Source organism: Plectropomus leopardus, chromosome 15 (assembly GCF_026936395.1).
Source record: "Plectropomus leopardus strain MGB_pleo_1.0 chromosome 15, ASM2693639v1, whole genome shotgun sequence".
NCBI classification, from domain to species: Eukaryota; Metazoa; Chordata; class Actinopteri; order Perciformes; family Serranidae; genus Plectropomus; species Plectropomus leopardus.
In genome coordinates this window covers 4,413,822-4,437,353 of record NC_142190.1, presented here as the reverse complement: position 1 = coordinate 4,437,353, position 23,532 = coordinate 4,413,822, and the positions used below count along the sequence as shown (strand labels likewise).

Sequence of the window (23,532 nt, the reverse complement as noted above, 5' to 3'; positions counted from 1 at the left end):
CAATGTTATGAGATTCAGCACCACACATGGCCTGTATATAAAAAAGTGCCAGTGGAGGATCCCCCGCACCCACGACAGAGGTCCTAGACCCTAATGTCCTAAAGTCCTCGAAATGTCCTAATCTCTGAAAAATGTCCTAAAATCTTAGAATATCTTAATGTCATAAAATCCCTGAAACATCCTAAAATCCTAGAAATGTCCTGAAATCCTCGAAAAGTCCTAAAATCCAAAAATGTCCTTAAATCTTAGAAACCTTCTAATATCGTAAAAATGTCCTAAAATCCCAGAAACATCCTAAAATCCCTGAAATGTCCTAAAATCCAAAAACATCCTAACATCTTAGAACCCTCCTGAAATCCTAGAAATGTCCTAAAATCTTAACACATCCTGAAATCCTTAATTTCATAAAATCCTAGAAACAACCCGAAATCCTAAAAATGTCCTAAAATCCTAGAAACATCCTAAAAATCCCAAAAATGTCCTGAAATTCTAGTAATTTCTTTGAATTGTAGAAATGTCCTTGAATCCTAGAGACTTGCTAAAATCCTACAAATATCCAAAAATCCTAAAGATGCATGCGGCTGCTGTGACTGGCCCCTGGCCCCTGGCTTCCTATCATTTTGCAAAAGTGGCCCTCAAGGAAAGCATGTCGAGTATCCTTGCTATAAACTGTCTTAGCCTTACTATTTTTTCCCAAAGTGTTCAGCTTTGCCAACAATCAAACTCGGTCCATAAACCTTGAAGAAATATGAGTTATGATTAAATATATATCTCCTGATAAAATGTCCCATAAATTCAGTTGACATAAAAGTATGAAAAAACAACAAAGTCACTGAAGCCCTGAATCTGTGTTACAGAAGGATTCAGGCGTCACACTGCTTTAAATTCAGTCAGACCTAAGAGGTATTTAGCTGATTCAACATGAGTGTTGTGAATGCACAACAGGGAAGGAAAGCACATCCTAAAAATGAATTTCAGAATGTCAGTGTCTTCATGTTTTATCTCTCATTATGAGTCAGGGCGCAGTCATCATCAGATGACCGTGTGTATTAATCACTGACATTTGGACAATGGTCACTGCTCTCTTTCCTGATACATTTATTCCTGACTGGAGGTTGTGGGGGCAGAATGGGGGTGGAGTTGGCATGGATGGATTACTGAACAGGCCTACCGGGCACAGACCCAAAGAGTCAGGGCCCCCTCCCCTCCGGCCTTTATCTGCAAACTGTCTCTCAAATTACCAGCCCCCTTTTTAAACAGAGACTGCGCTATAGTGCCGCTATGAAGTCCATTCTTTACACCAAACAATGTCAACAACATGCCGCTTTTTAGTGTGTCATTTTAGACAGCATGCCGGCATCCAGGAGGCAAAAGAGGCGTGATGGCTGTGACGTTTAACGTGACAATAAAGATCATATACCGTCTCTGTTTTACAGTGCAGTTAGCAGCTCATTCAAAGAACAGCAGCCGGAAATGTCAATTGAGAAAACAATAGGATTCAGAAGGTCCTTACCCTCTGAGCAGAGGGCGAGGTCCGCTGCCATATAACAGAGAAGGCAATTATTGTTATTGCCATTTTATGCCATTGTTATTGTTTCTAAAGCACTGTCGCTGCGTATGTTATATGTCACACTAGAGGCCGCAATGCCAGCATGCTGTCTCAAATCACACACTGGAGAGGCATGAGAAAGTTTGTTTATGTGTGAAATGCAAAGGAGGCATAAAAAGCAGATGTCATAGCTACTATTTCCCTTTAAAAAAAAAAAAAACAAACCCATATATATATATATATATATATATATACATACATATATATATATATATATACATATATATATATATATATATATATATATATATATATATATATATAATGTTGTGGCTTTTTGCCTTTATTTGTACATATGCATTGGGAATGTGCATTCTCCTGATTTAGAAATTCACATTTAATAATATTGGGGCTGGAAAAAAACAGGCAACAACCACATTGAGACACAAAATTATAATTAATTAAAAACACAGAAATGCCTCGAAGAGACACAATTAACACAGAGACAGAAAAAAACACAAATTACCTTAACGAGACAGAAAAAGACAAAACAATCACACTGAGAAAAAACTACCTCAGAGAGACATAATATTGCCTAAAAAAGACACAAAATTGCCTTAAAGAGGCACAAAATGACTAAAAAGACTCATATTACCTTAAGGATACAGAAGCAGACAACATAGAGACACAAAACAATAAGGGACACCCACAAATGTCTAAAAGAGACACATTTTAGAGCAAATTGTCTAAAAAAATAGTCCCAGAGCAGAGTGTCCACTCTGGCTCTATCCCTTTTATAGCTTGGGGATACTGATACTTTTCCATGCACGCGCATTTGAACCATACAGTTCCTCTGAACTGCAAAATTCACAGCTAGTAATATTGGGGCTAACAAAAAAAACCAAAAAAAACACAGAGACATAAAATTATTTTTCACACACACACAAATGCCTACAAGAGACACAATAAACACAAAGAGACAGAAAAAAACACAAACTGCCTTAATGGGACAGAAAAAGACAACAAAGACACACAAAGAGAGAAAAAAAACCAAATCACCTTAATGAGACAGAAAAAGACAACAAAGACACACAAAACAAGCACAATGATACACAAATATACATCTAAGAGACAGGCAACGGCCACAAAATAACCACACAGAGACAAAAACATGCCCCAGAGAGACATAAAATTGGCACAAATGACCAAAAAAGACACATATTACCTTAAGAAGACAGAAACAGACAACACAGAGACACAAAACAAGAAGGGACACCCTCAAATGCCCAATAGAGACACACATTTTAGTGCAAATTGTCTAAAAAAACAGTCCCAGAGCAGAGGGTCCACTCTGGCTCTGTCCCTTTTATAGCTTGGGGATACTGATACTTTTCCATGCACGCACACATGCGTCGGGAGCGCGCATGCTTCCACGGCACCGTACATTTCTTCTGAATTGCAAATTTGATCCCCCCAGAAGCTACGCAGAATGTGTAGCAACCGGGCGCAACGCAGTCTCTGAATCCGCTTCCGGCGTGCCGACGACACCGATGCTTGTGCCCACAGACTGATCACAGGGCTTTTACCCGAACAGCACTGAATGGTAGCAGCTGAGAGACGGGGTGCGGAGCGAGGGTTGCCAAACCCGGAGGATTTCTCACGGCTCACGGACGAGAATGCTCTTCTCTATGTATCCGCATAAACGGATGACAACCTCCAAACAATCCTGTACTGAAAACTTTCAGTTCTACATCTGACGCGAGGCTGTTATTGAGATTTTTTTTTTCTCTTTAGAGCAGACATCATGCAGGTGCAAACTGTGGGCTACTGAAATGACTTGCTCGGCGCTGACGCGTTTCATTGTGCCATGCCAACCCCGCATTGTCAGATGCCATTTTACTCTGCGTTATCTGGAATTCCAACATACTGGGCCTGTTGTGTAATTAGAAGTTCGTGAGGCAAAACAAAGCTGGTGCAATGAGAAGCTACGCTGCCCGAGACATTGTGCGCAATTTGTGCTGAAGCTTATGGGTCCTGCTGCGTACTCAAGCTCCCGGCTTCCACTTGGAGAGGTGTGCTGCTGGGCTACAGCGCACTGGCTGTCGGCTTCACATCTGGACCGCCTGGCTACTGTCATCTGCGGCCTGTTCGGACCGTGCACTCCCTGAACTTGCATGTTTAAGGGGAACTGAGTGAGATTTGCCTCGGATGGTGTCGTGTTAGGGTGAATATTTTTTTGGGGCTGGGACTTGTTCAAAAAAAAAAAAAAAAGCTGGACTACTCAAGGAAAAAAAATCCAGCTATGGATTTTGCGTAGCGAAGTCACGCATTTTTTAAAGGCAACGCTAGGGTGACATTGCAGTCTTCTCACCACATCGGTTATTTCGTCGTCCGACAAAAAAATAAAAAAAAGAGTGAAAGTGGAGTATTGTCCGTCATACGTATCAACGCAGTGGGATTTCTACGTCTGGTCGGCGTTCCCCCCCACCCTTCCCGCGGTGACGGTTATGGGTCGGAAGCGGTGTGTCGGTGCAGATTGTTCCAAGATGGCGGCCGGGTGCTGCGGGGTGAAGAAGCAGAAACTGTCGGGATCGCCCGGGTCGGGGGGTCCCGGCGGGGTGGGGGCGGGAAGCGGGGTGGCAGGAACCGGACATTGTGGCTCGGAGTTGGGGATTGGCTCCTCCGCGACCGTTGCAGCAGCGGCGAACGTGAGCAGAGCCAACGGCCTGGGGGGACCCGGGGGTAACGTTAGCGGCAGCGGTAGTAGTAGTGGCGGCAGCGGCGGCACGAACGCTCTGTCCCCAGCCCCGGCCGGTTACACTTCATCCGGCCTCTCCCCGAATCTCAGCTCGGGACCTGGTTCGGGAAGTGGAGGCAGGAAAATGGTCGTCTCAGCGGAGATGTGCTGCTTCTGTTTTGACGTGCTTTATTGCCATCTGTACGGATACCAACCTCCGAGAACACCCAGGTTTACAAATGATCCCTAGTGAGTATTTTTTTCCCTTGTCTTTTGTTGTTTTGCTGCATGCCAAAGCTCAATGGTGTATCCTCTCAAACTATAGTCTCTTGCGGCACACTTGATGCCTTTCGCTTTGCTTTCACCTCCACTTTTAAAGGCGCAAACTGTCACATCGAAACTACATTTTCCTGAAATTAAATTAAACACTAAAACCTCGCTATCACAGCTTAATTTAGCCAAGTTGGGATCGTTGGGCCTAGTCGAAAAACACTGTCGGCACCGACCCGCAGCTGTACTAACCTAACATTTCAATGAATGGTATTACATTATGTTAAAATGCTATTTAACCTATAAATGAATGTGGATTTATCGTCGCTAGTTGGCGAGAAAAAAACATTTCGGGATACTGTTTATCCAAAAAAAAAACAGGCTAACGATAAGCCTGTTCGCTAATGTTAGCTAAAGCTCAACGAAAAGGTGGAACGAGTAATAAAACATCGCTTATTTTTTCGGTTTAACAATGCCAGTTTTCTTAGTTACAACAGAGCACCAAAACGGCAAAAAATACACAACATTTAAGGTCAACAGGAGCAGTTTTAATCTTTAATGCTGCCCTCAATAAACTCTGGGGTTGCCACACACAGGCTTAGCTTTTTTAGCTACGAGCTACATTAGCTTAGCAACGAAGAGCAAATGAGCTTGTGGTGATTAATTTAACTATAAATGTTTAAAAAGTCTTTTAAGTGTCGCGTTTAAATGACCTTATATATTATTCCCTCGCTTTGCAGAAAGTTGTCTCTGGTAATTCATTGTTTAATTGAGGGACACTGATGTTAATCGAGATTAGCATCAGCCAACAAAGAAAATGTGGTTCCGGCTAAGCAGTCCCTTATGAGCAAAAATTAACGAACAAACAGTGTTGACAGTTTTTAAAAAAACACAACAACTAACGAATACAGTGTTTAGTAATTTGAAGTATTCGTTGATATTGCATGTGTCATGCCAAAATTAATCATAAGGTGAATAAATGTATGTTTTATGCTTGTAACCGCACTCCTGCGCCCTCCACTGAAACATTTTGACCCCACCTTATGAGCCTTGTAATGTGATAGCATGTGACTTTATGGGCATATTACTTAAACTGTGAGGCTCTAAATGCTTTCTTTAGTGTTGCAATGACATTATACTCAAACTGTGAGTTTAGCTGAAATGGGCAATTATACTTTTGAGTGACTTATTGACAAGGATCCACTTAAAATGTATAAAATAAGTTAAATGAATTGCTTTATTGTGTTTTTATATGTCTTTTGACTGTCATGTGACAAAATACAGTGTAAAGTCGAAGTGCATACCGTTACAATGTCAGAGACATTTCAAATGCATATGATGTGTTGTGAGTAGTGTGTATTTATGTAAACAGTTTCAACACTGTTTGCACTCTGTTCCACTTATCTTCTTACTCAGCACATTCACATCAACATCTTCTTTCTTTTGCATGTATACAGTGCTGTGCAAAAGTCTCAGGCTGCCTTTAACTTACCAGACGTTATTTTAGTAAGGTTATAATGAATATTTCTCGGTATTCCCTTTACTTCAATACAAGCAGAACATACAGGAAATATATATAAAGAATTACATTTTCAGAATAAATTGACTTGAGTAGGCTAAAGCTGCAAGTATTTAGTGTAACCTCCCTTTCCACTTAGTATGTGTTGAACTCTCTTGGGCAGACAACATGAGATTTACAATACTAATCCTCTGGTGTACTTACACCAGGTTGCATTCAAGAAATGTCCAAAGCTCAGTATTGATTGTTTGGGCCACCTTTTGTTGTGGTCGTACAATTACATGTTTCACACTAAATTTTGACTTAAATCTGAAGAAGTAATTTTGTTCTGACTTGGTTTTTTGTTGGTGTTTTAATGCATTGTGTGTGTTCTGTGTATTCTTTGTTTGTATTGTAATAAAGAGACTGAGAAATAAATATATATCTTACAACTTTGCTATAACAACAAATCTATGGTGGCTTAAGACTTTTGCACAGTACTATACTTGATTGTATTGAATTATGAGTCTGTTGAAATGCTTTTGGGTTTGTTGACCTTTGAAAGAAAATCCAAAATGTTGGACCCTTTAATTATACAAGGGAATCCTCAAAATATATCACACTTAGCCAGAGTTTATCTCAGTATCACCCCAGCTAACTCCAGGCAAGAGTCTTCACGCATTCAAATATGAGAACCATTCAAAACTGACAGTGGTGTGACAAACACAGAACAATCGACACGTCCCAGACAGAGTGGCTACAGCTCACTGTACCACACCTTTACTGTTTTTGTTCTTAGTTTCTGTGAATTCATTTCTGGCATTCCTGATTCTTACATGGCAGCAGTTATAAATTAATGCGCTTGTCCACGCTCAAATATGTGAGCCACCACATTATATTTTCCCAATCCTTTTTGGGAGTTGTCTCCCAGTGTCTGTGTCATGAAAAATCACTTAAGACCTTCACTTCAAGTGCCAGTGGCCATGCTCAGCATTTAACCCTGATAAACATTAACTGATGTCACATGTGCAATCTGTAAAACACTGAATTAGGAATGGATATAGTTTGAAGAAAAATTGTGTTTGCTGCTGACTTTCTGAATGATACAATGCTAGTTTTATTATTAGGAATGTCATGTGGTGGTAGCAACATAATGTTGATGAAAACAAAACATGTCAGCTGAACAACAGACCAGACTGTATTTGCTGCTATGTACAACCGAGAAATTTCAATTTTTATTTGCATTCTCACCCACAAGTTTAAGTTATGTGTCATTTTATTATGTCAAATATTTATAAAAAAGCTTAAAAAGTCACTAAGCTCTACACGTGAACTTAAGTCTGCCAGGTGGACGTAGAGATGGCACTTAACCTTCAGCACATGGAACGAAGGTCTAAAGCCAACCAGCCAGTCATGACCAGGAATGTCGTAGGCTAATGCCCACCAATGTGTAAACTCCCACTAGTTTGAGAAACTTATAATTATGGTCTGTGGTGTCCTCAGTATGTCCTTCACTTGGGGGCATTGTCAGATTGAATTATTGAAATGCTCAGAACAACTACAACATTTGACATACACTCAGAGCTCTGCGACGTTAGCCAGTGAGCAATTCAGAGCCTCAGATCATCATTATTTGTTTCATTCTGTGGTCTTTATTAGGAGACATTGGTACTAAAACGTAGAAAGAAGAACCCATGCATCTTGCAAATGTGCCCTTTATGTTAGGTCATAATGGTAAACCCATCGCAGTTGTGAATCCCTTTGAGACAGAGTGTGTTTTTGCTGTCTAGACTGGCTGTCTGGCTTACATGTTGTTGACATTTAGTAAAAACAGCCAGTCGTCTCCTCCAGATGGAGCGCAGTGAGCTGTAACTCAATATATGCTCAAAGCAGGGTTCCCCACACATTCATTTATTTGTGGCGGCCTGCCATGATTAAAACATCCGCCACCACATATTGATTTTGTATTTTTGGAGCTGGACCATTCAAAAAAACAACAGAAAACTAGAGTTTTTTTCCTGTATTTTGTTTGTTTGTTTTGGCATCCTTTAAATGTCAGTGTGTCACTTTGTATCATTCTGTGTTCTCCCTAAATTCTGAGATTTTTGCGGGTCTGTAAAAGCAACTCAACAGGTGCCCTGAGATCTTTCTTGTTTTCCTCAGCAGCAGTTTGTAACTTGCAGGGTGTTAAAAAGATCTGTTGCAAAAAATAGACCCCAAAATGAGCAAAAATTGACAAAAGGTTGCAACTACAAGAAAATTGAATCAAAATCAGCACAAAAAAGTTTAAACCAAAAACACAAAACTAATAACCCAAAAAAAATGTTTTTAAGTGTTAAAAATGCTAAAATTGATAAATATAAATAGCTTTTTGGTGTAACAATTAACCAATTATATAATTCTAATTATTATTTTTAAAAAAGCTTTAATTTTTCCCTTTTTTGATAATTTTCTGGTGATTCTCTCTTCTCTCTGGTCATTTTCTTTTCACCTTTTACTAGTTCTTGCTAAGTTGCTTATTATCTTTATTCCTATGTTTTTGAAAGGAATCAAACCAAATTAGCTCATGTTTCAAAGGTTTAAATGCTTGTGAAAGGTGTCTGATCGCAGCTCAAGAAATCTGATGATCCAGGTTTGAAAGGGTGAAAAAAGGGGGAATAGGGACAAGATAAATAAAACGGAAAATTTGTTGCCCCACACTGCAAAAGTAGCTGCTTCAAGGACTGCCTACCCAGCATACATTTCAAAACATTTCGCCTTATTTTGACGGCAAGAGGACCCATGGACTACGCTAGCCAGCGAGCGCTGCTGCAGGTACGTTAGTTTAACTAGTCGTCTATATTAGCGAGCTTACATAAGTTTACTTGAATTGTTGTAAAACTACGTTCGTCAGGGTATGATTAATTGAAATAAGTGCAATGTCATGTTTACTAGCATGGATATGAATATCATAAGATACTTTAATTTTTTATCTATTGCAGACAGTTGAAATTTAAGATTAATGTTCAAAAGTAATAACGAGCTAAACATACTATGTTGTGAATACATGTCATTTTATCAATTTTTGCAACAAAGTGGTAAACTCAAGCCATCTTTTCTTTTTTACATAACTTTTGCCCCAGTTGATGCACCCTTTGAAGACAACACTATCACTGGAAGAGGACGGGGAGCATGATCCAGGGAAGGTATAATGAAGCCATGGGACAGTTATCAGGCAAAGGTTTTTTGAGGTGAAACTTCTGTGAGACATCAAAGTCTGCAGCGGTGACCATAAGACAACACTTCGTTTTTTCCATTGGACTATTTGCGCTGTGTGCTGTAGCTGTAGTTTTCTGTTCCTTTTGTAATTTACATTTTTGTCGGAAAATACTGGTAGGTCTACTTTATTGAATTAGAAAATTTGATTTTGTGAAACGGTTGTTTCATATGTGAAGAAGCTAAAAATAAAATTTTAATTTTTTCAAGGAGAAAATGTCTCATGTTTGTTTCTTTTTGTAAGAATTGGACTTTTGCGCTTTTTTTATTTTTAAAGTACAATATTCAGTAGATTTCAAAAAAACAAAATGTGTATATGTCAATGTCGAGTCAGTTGGTTCTGGAGTTGAAACTTTCTTCACTAACGAAACAAAGTGCTAATTTTCCTCCCCTTGTCTATTTTCTCTTTACACAGTTTGATTTTCATTAGTGCCACAAGCTGTTTTAGAAGACAAGAAAACACTTGTTTCTGTCAAAGATAATTGGCCATTACCAAACAATTAATCAGTGACACAAGTAACATTGCTCAAGTATGAAAGTCTCATTTCCTGTGTTTTAATCGGTGCTCTCAAAATTGGGCCGGTGCTTATATTACGTAAAAAAATAGTGGGGAGCCCTGCAGCAGTATGTGACTTGGCACCTGAGACCTCCGATGGGCAAGTGACAGTGAATCGGTGAGGCAGATAAACTTTTAGTGAAGATCAAAATGAAATCTGTTGAGCCACCAGACAGAAGCAGTCACTGTCACAGTGAACGTGAAGCGCTTTGACAAGGCTCACAACACAATACACAGTGTGGTTTAGTGAAAGAAAATACACTGAAGCATAAAAAACACATTTGGTTGCAGTGAAGCTTGATAGAAGCAGGAGCAGTTACGCAGCCAGAGTAGGCAGTTTTAATGGTTCAAATGAAAGCGTACTTGTACCATTAGAAATGCAGTAGATGACTGGAAAGGTGTGCTGTGTAGAAAGAGTGTCTGTACTTATTTACATAAGACTGCATGGCAATCCCTGTTATGCATAATTTTGGTTCTGATCCACTGTGTTGCCTGCCAACATTGCCACAATGTTGAGTATTGTTCTCCAAAGTGCTTAATACAATCGACTCAAAATGAGATACCTTTTAAAGGGGCAGTTCACATCAAAATCAACAAAGCATATTTTTTTAAACTTTTATTTCTAATGCTTTTTAGAAATCTGGATTGTTTTGGTGTGAGTTGCCATTGCTTGTAGTGCCCATTATCCGCCTAGATTTTTGTGCCTAGTTGCACAGTGTTGGAGATATCAGTTGCCTTCTCTTCAATATAATGGAACAAGATGGTGCTCAGCCTGAGGTGTTCAAAGCGCCAAAAAATGAATAAAAATTATAAACTCAACACTAATGTCTCTCCCCGGAAATCATGACCCGGTTTCTCAAGATAATCTCCACAACTTGTGAGCGGTTTCGTGAGGGAACTGTTTTCTTTCTACTGAACTATACCGGCAAACTGAGTTATTACGCCGAAGGAAAAGTGCATCTACTCATGGACAAGGAGACTGAGCATGTGACTGTGCAGCATGTAAACATTACCCTTTGAAACGTGAGCAAATTGACTTGATTATTTCCAAAACATGGTAAGAAGGCAATGAGCAACACAATAAAAAAATACCAAGAAATTAGTAAAAAGAAAGAAATCACACCAATCTGCTCTGGTTTCAAAGGTTTAAATGCTTGTAAAAGGTGTTTGAGAGCAGCACAGAAAATGTTCCAGTTTTCAAAGGGTTAATGGCGTCTGCCTCGACTGAACTGTAGCATTAGCCAGCTCAGTGGTGCTCAGAGAGGTCACAGTAGATACACACTTCCTTTGCCCAGTGATATGGTTGGCAGGTGTAATTCAGAAAGAAAAACAGATTCTTCATGAAACTGCTCCCAAAGTCTGTGGATTATCTTGCGTTATGACCCGGTTGGTCACGATTTCTGGGAAAAAAAAACATTGTTGATTTTTTTCAGATTTCTTTTTTTCACACTTTGAGCACCACAAACTGAGCGCCATCGAGTTCCGTTATACTGGAGAGAAGACCGACATCTCCACAGCTGATTTTTCCAAAACTCAGCAACTCACACCAGAAGAGTCTAAACTGATAAATAGCGCTACACGGAAGAGTAAAAATGTGTGTTTCTGATTTTGGGGGTGAACTGTCCCTTTAAACTGTTCTGCTGTAGGTTCCTGTTATGCAGCGTTTATGGGATTATTCATCATCTTTAACACATTTTGTTTGTGAAACGGATACAATTTTATATCTGATCGTGTAAGGAATTCTTATCGTGATCAGTTTCACGAGGCTCATTTGTATGCTGATGTTCTTTTCCTGAACTGCTTCTGGCATCGTGAAAGTTGGAAAAAAATACTCATAAAGGGTAGAAATTTAAGTATTAAAAGAATAGATTATCAAGTCATGGGTTGATGGATATAGCCTGCAGTCTTGGATTAAAGCGTATGTATCATTGTGTAGAAAAGTGCCAATTTTACCCAATGCAAATAACGGTTTTGGCATACATAATCAGAAATAACTACTGTGTGCTATTAAGCAACTTTTATACAATGTAGTAATGAACATCTGGTGTGGAAGTTATTAAAGTTCAACTGCTCTAACATGTGTCTTTTGTTTTTTTTTCCAGCCCGCTGTTTGTCACGTGGAAAATAGGCAGAGACAAGCGGTTGAGGGGTTGTATAGGTACATTTTCTGCCATGAATCTGCACTCAGGACTCAGGGAGTACACCCTTACCAGGTAAGAAACAACACAAAGTTAGTTTCAGTGTTTCAAAACGTCAGACAAAAGAGGTAAATTAAAGTGAACAACAGGCACATTGGAATTGCACTATAACATCTGAGACTATGTACAAAAAGTAGAGGAAAATACCCTCACAACTGATACTTATCCTGTGCATGAGTGCAAAAAAATCCATAATTTGTGTTTCTTTGAGTATTTACTTTTTTGTTGTTTCATTCATGTAGATTGCAATAACCATCGATACCAGGTCCCGGAGTTTCAAAATGATATTTAAAAACATATTAATGTCTTTAAGTAGATTTTTCCATAAATGTTTTGTGTTTATTTATTTAGACACATGGATGCTGTTTGCTGTAGATGTGTAAGCATTTTTCTATAACACTCAAACCGCAAGTACAGTGTGCAAGCAATGCAGTATATCGTTAAAACTGGCTTTCGATGAATAAAGAGGCTAAAATCATTCTTTTAGGCGACATCCACATGAATCCGTTTCTGTTTTAAAACGCGTAGCTATTGTTATGATGATACCTGCATCAGCAACGCTGCTGAATCTGTTTCAGTTTAATAAAACTGATTGTGTTTCAGTCTGGACAGGCGGAAACAGACCTTTGGAAACTATGATGCAGAAGCCCACATTCGCTTCCTGATTGGGTCTTACAGTCCTGATTGTCAAGCATTATTATATTATATCCATTATTACATTATAGCTTGGCCTCACTTAAAATGTCATTTCATCCTGTGGCTTAACGTTACTCCTTTTCCATCACCAATGGCAACAATGCTCCCAGTATCACTCTGTCATGACGCAGTATTTGCTTTGTAACATCTCCAATCAGTTTTCTGCTGCCTTGACCGCCTTATACTTATAATTTAATTTTATTAAGAGTTCCACCTTATCTTCGGTTCAGTCCAAGCAAAGAAATCTCGGGTGTCTCTCTTTCCACCATCTTTGTAGTATGTTCTGTAACTGAGCAAGCAACTGCAGAGGAGACAACCGGCTTCCTGTGTACACCAGCACATGCGTGCTCAGTGTTTGTGAAGAGTCAGGTGATGAGTGTTAGCAGGCGTGTTAGCAGGCATCTATCATATAGAAATACATGAAAATGTGCTACCGTTCTAAAATCAAAACGTGTTCATGTGGATGGAGTAGGACGACCTGGCACTCATTGAGAGACACAAATGAAATGTATTGGTTATTTAACTATAATTGTGATGTATACAAAAAATAAATGCTGCTGCTAATCATTGACATATCGACGACATCATGACAAAAGCCTTGCATCTAAAGGCTAAAAATTCTGAAAATTAATGAATATTTATGATTAGGACTGATGTTGGTTAGAAAATAACTCAATGGAAGTAGAAAATAATATTAATGTATATATATAGAATTTCTCTTGTAAAGATTTTTTGGGGCGGCTTTTATTGCCTTTAATTGACAGGACAGTGTGAGTGTGAAAGGGGGAGAGAGATCGGGGAGACGTGCAGCAAAAGGCCGAGGCCGGATTCGAACCCGCAGCCGCTGCGGCGAGGACACAGCCTCTATCATGGGGCTGAAAGTTTTGAAAAGCGCATTTTGTGCGCAGAGCAATACGAATGCGTGTAATATTTAAGCGGTTTAAAGGTTAAATGTCATAACCCATCACATGATGCATCTAACAAATGACAGAGAGCACATGACTGAGTCACTGAGTGTAAACGGGGTCACGTGTTAATACCTGCTGTGTGCGTTTTTGACCTGAGGGCAGTTAACGGTCAAATGTATGTAAACACACAACGCTCCTTACTGGCACTGTGTACAGACACACATCACAAACAGCAGGGGGTCAGAGTCCACGCTGCGACCTCGCCGGCCTCTTTATCTCCACGTCATCTACAGTCGAGAAAGCTGATCCTTCATGGTGTTATAAAGATGCCCTCAATTTATAAAAGAAAAAGAGTTGCATTTTCAAATTCTACACACATTCGTACTTGACTGTGATAACTCACTACTGACTCATCTCTTCTGATGGTATTTCTTTGTCTTTTCTGCCTGCAGTGCCCTTAAAGACAGCCGCTTCCCCCCTATGACAAGGGATGAGCTGCCTCGCCTCTTCTGCTCAGTGTCTCTGCTCACCAACTTTGAGGACGTCGGTGATTACCTTGACTGGGAGGTAAAAAGACATGGTTGCATTGAGAAATATAGTGCTTCAATGCTCTCTCTTTCTGTTATTAACACACAGCAGCGCCTCCACTTTTTTTTTTGCTGCATGCTGTAACCGGTTTGATCAAATGCAAAAACATGGCATCTGTTTGCAAAATGTAGCAGTACTCCATATGGGATTACAGCTTGTTCTTTTCACAGCTTCTCGAGCGATGTATGGGGTTAAACAAAACCTTTTTTTTTACTTGTCATGAATGTCTTGAATTCTAGGTGGGTGTTCACGGTATTAGGATAGAGTTTTTCAATGAAAAAGGATCAAAGCGCACCGCCACCTACCTACCAGAGGTTGCAAAGGAGCAAGGTGAGATCATACAGTTCACAGTTCAGACTCGTGCTTTTTTTAAGAAAGATAATGTATGTGTATTTTTTGGGGAATGTGTAAAGAGATTTAACTCTCCTTTTATCAAGGTTGGGACCACATTCAAACCATAGATTCCTTACTACGAAAGGGAGGTTACAAAGCTCCCATCACAAATGACTTCAGGAAGACCATTAAGTTAACCAGGTAAGATTACTCGTTTACAGACATGCCCATGTGTTCATATGTAACTCCTGTACTCGAATCTGCTGCATTTATTCAGATCCATGTCGTCAAACTTTAGACAAAATCCTGAAGTTTTATCTGAATGGCCAGCAAATTGGGAGAACTGAACATAAAGCTAATGTGATTTTTGAAAGAACAAGTGTATTAGGGATGCACAGTAATATCAGCAAGGAATTGGTATCTGCAGATTAACGGCTTTAAAATGAAATGCTAGCAACAGCCCAAAATTAACATTTATTCAAATATGACAGGCTGACAAGATGACGCTTTAACTATGCAACACTAACTAGTTAATATAGACAATATTTCCCCTGGTTTTGACTATTGTCAGGACTTTCTCAGGGCAAGAATGAATTAATAAATAAATGAATTAATCTTTATTTTGAATATGTAAAAATAGAAATAATAAAATAAAAGCAAACAAGCCTTACAGCCAAGTGCAGTGAACAAAAACAAAAAGACGTAAAAGAAGGCCTATACAAAACCTATACATTTATCCTAGTAAACAAATACTCAAGCCACTTAGGCCACGTTTAGACCAGAATGGTATTACTAAAAACGAGTTGTCTTTCAAGTCTTTCCTTTGCATTAAAAAAACAAAAATCTGCAATTCATGAGAGAACTGTTGCCGAGTAAACAGCCCCTCAAACGTAAGTACCACAGCATCATCCAAGACTCTTAAATGGCATTAATTTTACAGTTTTGTTTTAAATTTGTTACATAAGAATAGATATGTCTGGTTTTACATGTAACATAGGTTAAAGTAGTTCTGTTGCCCAATGTATGTGTACAATTTTTCAAATGATTGCATTTTATGTCTGCATCTGCCACCAGGGAGACTAGACATAAAATGTTAATTCCACTGCAGCAAAGACTTAACATTCTCTGCAATTAGTAGGAAAAACATATTTGCAGTTATTAGTAACAGCAGCAGCAATCGTCTAAAATAAGTTAGAAAATATCAGCATATCCAATATTAGCAAAAATTCAAAACCGTGCATCCTTAAATTATATGTATTTGCTATATCCTCTGCCAGTCACGGTGCTTCAAGGGGAACGCCACTGATTTTGCACATCATAGTCTATTTACAGGTTCTGTTGTGGCTCCAGAGGCAGCCCTATGAAATCTGATAAACTGCGTTGAAATGACGTGAACTTAGCAGACCTCTGTAGCTCAATCTTCATCACTGCTTCAGGAGCCGTGCTTTGACGAGAAAGAATAATGTATGTTTTTCTGGTTGTGCTGCAACAACTCTGATACTTTGTTTTGGAAAAAAAACTGTCCATTGTGAGACCAACATGTGCAATGCTAAATAAATGAAGTAATCGTTAAAGAAAAAATGCATCGAAATATTTGTTTTTCTCACATAGACTTCTTAAATCCATTTTGATGTATCACTGTTAAACAGGGTCACAGTGAAAGTCAGGGATCCTGAACTTGCTTTGTTTTGGGGCCACCTTTGCAAAATGACAGTAAGCCAGGGGCCACAGCAGCCCCATACATGTTTCTACGATTTCAGGATGTTTTTAGGGTTTAAGGATGTTCTAAAATGTTGTGCAATTCTATGATCTCAGGACATTTCAAGAGTTTTGGGAAATTTTTAGAATTATGGGTTGTATCTAGAAGGTATTTGGGGTTTTAGGATGTTACTTGAATTTTAGGACAGTTTAGGTTTTCAGGATGATTCCACTTGTACTTTTTTTTGATGAAGCTCTATTTTGTTGCTGTTTTATTTACTCTCGAAGTTTCTGTATATAAACACAGAAAAACAATTCCTAGTTTAAATTACTTGTTATTGTGAGTCAGAAAATGTTTGGGGGGCCACCTGCCCCCCTATTGGATGCTTTTCAAACATGCCACGCCTGCTTTACTAACACATTTTGTCTCATCCCCAGGTACCGTAGCGAGAAGATGACAATGGGTTATGCAGAGTACATCGCCCACCGCCAGCACCATCACTACCAGAATGGCATTGGGCACCCTCTACCACCCTACAACCATTATTCCTGACAGCGAGCCGCATGACCAATCATTGGACCTCTCCGCGGACCTTTTCCCAGGAGAGCCTGCCCCCTCCTGGTCTAGCTATTTCTACTACTGTACCATTTTATGATGATAGTTTCCGTTGCCATGCTGGCCGTCTCCCAGACGTTGACATGGCAACGGGTGGCAACGAAGCATCATTTGATTACGGCAAGAAATCCACGTTTCTTTTTTCTTTGCCTGTGGTTACGTTTTTGCAGCATATGTATACCTATATCTATAACCCCCCTATCCATTAATATTTTTGAAAACTAAACAAATATTAGATTTTATTAATCTTTTCAGCAAACCTAATCAGGTGTTTGATTCTGTGGATGGAAGGAAGTCTCTTATGGTGGATTAGTCTCGCGCTTCTATTGTTTAGGCTTTGCTACAATTTTACATTTACTAAGACTTATTTTTTTCCTTCTTTTCTTTATCTTACTATCAAAACATGTATACCATGTAGCAAGGCAACTGCAGTTCTCAAAGGCTGTGTCGTCTATTCCGATTCCTCTCAAAAAAAAAAAAAAATTGACTGTTGAGGTTGCTTGTAAACTCTTGTAGTGTTGTAGTTGGGACTATATATTGGGATCTGTATACTCCAAAGTATAGATAGTAGGATTGTGAAGCCCTTTGCTGGTAGTGTTTATTGTTTGAGCTCACAATCGTGTGTGTATTTCTGTGTGTGGATATAGATATTGGTCTGCCACAAGACGAAAACCAGTAGAGTGAATTTAGAAATTGGATTTTACCTAAAAGATTCCCCCCGCAGAGATTTTTTTTAGGGAAACCTACCCCTGAGTATTTGTGGTGTTTTGTGGTGTACATTTTGAGTTTCGGCATTCAGCCCCTCTCTTTTTTCTTTGTTTTTGAAATTTAAGGTAATTGTGGAGGAAGCCATTTCTGTCTGAGGATAATCAAGTCAGCGCAGGGGATTTGTTAATTCTGTAAAAATTTGATATAAGTGGGTCTGATTTCCCCCCTCACGCGTTGGAGAAGGGGAGCAGGCACAAAAAAAACGTGCATGAACGATGCTTTCTTTTAAATTGACTGTGTCCGTTGAGTTTACTGGCAGGGAGTCACTTGAATGGGACATGCTATAACTACTTAAAGCCATATTTTTATTCCACACTTTGTAAGAGTGGTCTGTCGTTTGGCTTGAAGTGTTTGCATTCTCTGATTTTTCGGGTCGTCAACCTTTCGAATGCAAACTTAACACCAGCCAGCCTCAGGCAAGGCTGCATCACTGAATACCGGCGGTTTCAGTCATTTGTCTCGTACCCGTGTCGTCGTCGTGGAAACATTGTCTTGCCTCTACAGATTATAGATAACCATTGTCACTCGTTCACAAAGTATGATGTACTACAGTTGTCATTTTAGTGAAAACACACCACTTGACGCACAAAGAATCGAATGAACATGTTTGTGTCATTTAGACGTGCATGTCACGGTGCTCTTCAGATTGTGAAGCAGTCGATATAGTTGTTGAAACCGCACCTCCACCGTTCTCCTCTCACGCTCAGTGAGATCCCGTTGATCTCGTGTGTCCGCGGCACAGGAAATGTTTAGATTGGCGGCCTGTTTTGTCAGCTGTCTGGCAGTAGGTTTTAGAGCAAACACAGTTGAATTCGTTAGAGCCGAATCTCTGCATGGAGCCCGGCGGCTTGCAGTTAAGGTCTACAAATAAAAAGGAAAAAAAAAAGAAAAACCAGGGCTTTGTAAGGACTTAAGAAGCCATTTCCCATCCAAATATTACTTGTTGTGAGTCACATCCACACACACGTTAGGCTACTTCCAGAATGTTCGAGGATCATTTTGTGATCCGCTCGCTTTGGGTTTTTTTGCTAACTGGAATTTTTGAGAGGTTCTTGTTACTTGACTACCATCTTTCTTCGTAACAGCCTTTACTAACTGACAGGTTATTTTTTCTTTATGCAAAAATGTCAAGGGCTTTTGGCACTCCATCCACAGTAACCCGAAATGACCCAGATTTAAGTTGTGTTGCCTTAAATGAATGATTTAATAAACGGTGGGCCGGTAGCTGATGCTCCGACTGCTCCTCTGTCCCGTGGTTTGCTCTTTTCCACCTCGGCGCCACAGTGTGGACGTTGTTTTTTTCCCTCACTTGAATGCTTTCTTAAGACATACGGGGGCTCCTGTATGCCTGCAGTCTCCTGTTTGCTCACGTCTTACCCAGCTGCTGGTCCTCGAATCCTTTCATTTTTTTTGAAAGCCCCACATCGATACATTCTCTTAAAAAAATTACGTCGGGCACTGTGGCGTTTGTACCGTAAACGTTCGAACCGCGGGAAAGACCGTTTCATGCCTCGTAAAAATGAATGCTCTCGTGAAAACACTACATCAGAGGAGGAGCAGTCAGACATTCGTTTCCTGGTCCATTTAAAACAGCACAACCTGAATTCTTCTGCTGCAAAACCAAATTGACCATGCTCTTTTACATATATGTCTTTGTATACACATGCAATGTCTTTAGTTGCATGTATGTATGAGTATGAGACCTATGGTTTTATCCATTGATATGCTTGATCTATGGCTTAGACACTCTTATTAACCATTAAGAGATTTAAAAGACAAATATGGTGCTATCGGACCTCATATTGGGGTGGTCACAGCTCGTGACTGGTCATGCGGACTCATTGATCATATCATACTTAAAGATGCTACATGTAAGATTTTCTCTGCAGTGTGTCGCTGCGAAAATGAGTCATGGCGGCACATTTTTAACACTGAAGGACTGTCATCGATACAAACAGTAGCCCCGAGAAGAATCTTTTGGGATCAATTCCCTATGGGAAAACCAGACTAATATTCTTTACACATATAATGAAGAAGTCCCTGCAGCAACCATGGGGCTGCAGAATGTACTGTCAATGGCCGTTTTTACCGTTTAACAGCGATATGTTGAGAGAAAATCCTACATGTGTTACCTTTACTATCCTTGATATATGCAGATCTGTTCAACAGGTGTTTTTTTTTCTTACCAGTGCAAGTCAACACCCCTGCAGGTTTGAAAGGACAAGAAGTCACACGTAGCCTCCCCTCCCCCCTCTTCTCGATTACTCCCTACACTGTGGCCCAACCTCATGGCCTAGTTTGTCAAGGTGTGACGTGTGTCGTTCTGTAGGTAGATAGTGGCAGTAGTAGTGACCGTTGCCTCTCCCGGAAGATCGGATGCTGCTTTTATATTTTTCCGAGCACATCCTCCGTTTTTCCTTTAGCTGCTGAATCGTTCTGAAAGCTTTCGAAGGGTTGCCGAGGCTTTCGCAGCCTCTCTCAAACTATGTCGAAGGTAAGCGTCTCCTCTTGAAGGCGAGGTGTGTAAAATTTAGGGGGATTTAGTGGCGTCTAGGGGCGAATTGCAGATTGCAACCAGCCAAAGTATTCAGAGGTCCCTTCTCCAAAAAAATAAATCATCTGATAAAAACAGCCAAATATGCAGAATAAAGCAGTTTCACATTACAAATCAGCATTCTCACAACACGCTCGCACCTTTTCTCTCCTGAGTTAATGTGCACGCCTCTTTTGATCCAGGAGGTTTAAACCGTGAGACGAATTGTCCCTAGAGGTCGCCTCCGCCATACACGGATCAGCAAAAACAACCGAAAACGCTGTAGTATAACAGGCCAGTAGTTGGCGGTGTAATTTTGTAACAGCACACCATAATAACAACACCACACTCATTCACGAAGTGCAGCCGTGACGTCAGCGTTCACACAGGCTCCGTGCATTACCAGTTTACACCGCGACAGAAGGGGTGGCGTTTTCAAAAGATTACAATGTGGATCCTGGTTTCAAAAGTTTGCGTTTTCAGGCCCCCAAAATGATGATGTCGTGGGAACAACGGGCCCATAAACTGACCAAAAACTGAATAAAGCAGTTTCAGCTTTATGTTTTTCTGGACACACTTCGCCATGTCGCTATGGGGAGCGAGTCCAACGCAAACTAACAGGAGGTTGCCATTTTTCTCCTTTAACTTAAGATTCAGATGTTCAGGAGGTTTTCAACGGAAGTCGAAACACCCACGAAGAATGATTCCTCTTCAAAACAACCAGATTCGGTGATTTAAACCGCTAGAAACACTAAATAAAGCTCATTTTTATGTCAAAAACAGTGTAACTCCGGCGCTGCTCATTGCAGTTGGGCTTCGTAGTGCAGTGGCCGCCGCGAAAACACAAACCGATGTTTGTTTTGACGTTTCTGGGCTTATGTAGAAATATGGCAGTGAACATGGCGATCTCTGTTTATACAAAAGAGAAAACCTATGATATCATATTCCATTTCTGCCCATATATCCCCCTAAATCCTGCACACTGGACCTCAAACAGGACGCGGAGCTAATGTCGTGACACGCAGAGAAAGTAGTCCTGCTTCTGTACTGATTTAACTGTTTAAAGCATTGATACCTCATGGGATACTATGGAACGACGTAGTTTGTTGTAGCAGATTGTTGTTTTGGTTCCATACCAGGGTCAGAGTTCAGCCTCAGCATTCCTTGTGTGGTCATTCTCATATTTCGTGGAATGCTCAAGCTCGTGTTACCTTCGTATGTTTGACTGAACCAAAGATGCCAGCGGCCATGCCCAAATGCTGCTCTTAAGGCCTGGCTTCCTGTCCTTCCAAAAGACACCCCTGCAAATTGACAAAATGTTCTTTATGTCTCTTTTTTTGTGTGTGTGCGATTTCTCAACTGTCTTGACTTATTATTGAGCAACACAATTTATCAATGAATTTTCATTGAGTCTATCTCTGAAGCCGTATAAGGCATCACGGATGGTTTAAAATCGTTGCAAATTGTTGTTACTTGTTTTGTTTATTATTATTATTATTATTATTATTATTATTATTAGTGGTAGTATTAATAGTACTATTATTATTATTATTATTATTATTGCTATAATTTACAAAAATGAAAATCCCATGGTGTGCCTCCTAGCTTTATGGGTTTATAAATGTTTTTTTCCCTAAAGACCAGCAGTTATACTTTGTATAAAAGATGGATTTTTCCTTATTTTTTATGCCATTAAAGATGAAAAAAGCCTGTTTTCGTTACTCTGGACCCAGTAGCTGCACTGGTATACAATCGCACTGATAGATGAATTTAAAAAAAAAAAAAGAATAAATGAATCAATAATAATAATGATAATGACAAATGAAATAAGAACTACAATAAACTTGTGTTTGAAGCTTTTATTAAAAAAAGATTTAAAAAGAAAATAAAAAAAGGAAATGACTGTTTTTGTACATCAAAATAAATTCTTTTCAAAAGAATATTTTGGATCTAGTTTCAAAATTATTTTAGTGGTTTTCTATGTTCTGAATTTTTGAGACACTGACTTCTAAGACGTGTCACTGTACAAAATGACTTTTTTCTGTTGCAGTGGCCTGATGGGCTGGGAGGGTTGCCTGGTGTAACTCCTCATACCAATTTTTCTTTCTTTTCCTTTACAATTTTTGAAATTTTTTTTTCTGCTTTAGTAACTTGAAAAATGTTGATGGAATAATATGAACTGGGAACTTCAAAAAAAAAAATCCATCCCCTGTAGAGCTAGACCCTTCCTCCTTTCCTATTGAATTGCTGTTAGTGTGACAAGACTTGAAATGGGCATTTATTATGATAGTATGACTCCAAAAGAAAAAACACAAATAAATAAACAAACACACAAAAAAAAAAACTGAAGAAAAAAGAAATGAGCAAAAAAAAAAAAAAAGAGCAAAACAAAAGTGTGGGGAGGGTTGAAAGAATATATATAGATGGGTTATCTGAGTATGTAAGCAATGGCTGTGAAGATAATGTAGTTTTAAACATTGTTATTACCTTTTAAAATCATTTATTCAATAAAAAAATACAAAATCAACTGAAAAGAGAATATGTGTCATTCTATTTTTTCAGCGCACACACATACATTCAGTATCTCTGTGTTTCAGTGGGATTTGTAGTTGGACTCTGGCAAACTGGCTCTTAGCAGTTTTCATTGGTGGTAAATCTGATGAAAACTGTCTACAGTAATGTTTGTGAGAAAAAATGTTTTTGTAAACCACAGATATGGTACATTTGCATTTTATTATGTCGCACATAAATGTCAAAATTTTGGCTTGATTTCTTTCAAAAACATGGAAAGATGTGCAACATAAGAAATTCAGCAAAAAATTCAGTAGAAAGTTGCAAGAATGTTGTGAACTAAGACTAGAAAAAAAACCAAAAGTAACTAAAAAACAAAACAAAATGTAGAAAATGTGTACAAATAAATGGTAATAAATAAAAATAATAAAAAACAAATGCATTTCTGTAACCTAATTTTAAATGTATAATCTTAATAATTGCAGTTTTACTGATATATTTCCCTCATTAATGATTCTCCCTCTCTTCTACATACAAGATTGTTCTTTTAATTTGCAGGATTTTTAATGCCAAGTTACAAACTGCATTTTTTCCATCTTTTTGAAAGAAATCAAACCAATACATTCTTGTGTAAAATGCTGTACAAGAAAAATAATGTTGATCTAGGTTTCAAAGGGTTAATGTGTGGTGAGACTGAGACACAAAAAACATTTGGTTTTGGTAAGAAAAAGATTGTTTTTTCTTAAAGATTTGTTGTTGTCTCACAAGTTGCAAGAAAATATTAGATTTAAGTTTTTTTTTTAAGTATGCAACATAAT

General features: G+C 39.1%; 1 protein-coding gene across 1 annotated transcript; it reads left to right on the top strand.

Moving 5' to 3' along the window:
* Positions 1 to 2,997: 2,997 nt before the first annotated feature.
* ammecr1 (AMMECR nuclear protein 1) lies at positions 2,998 to 22,742 on the top strand. Its single transcript, XM_042499705.2, has 6 exons — positions 2,998 to 4,535; positions 11,968 to 12,078; positions 14,120 to 14,234; positions 14,495 to 14,585; positions 14,693 to 14,789; positions 16,725 to 22,742. Exons 1-6 carry the CDS (start codon positions 4,057 to 4,059, stop codon positions 16,837 to 16,839), a joined length of 1,008 nt encoding a protein of 335 aa, XP_042355639.1. The 5' UTR covers positions 2,998 to 4,056; the 3' UTR covers positions 16,840 to 22,742.
* The last annotated feature ends 790 nt before the right edge of the window (positions 22,743 to 23,532 follow it).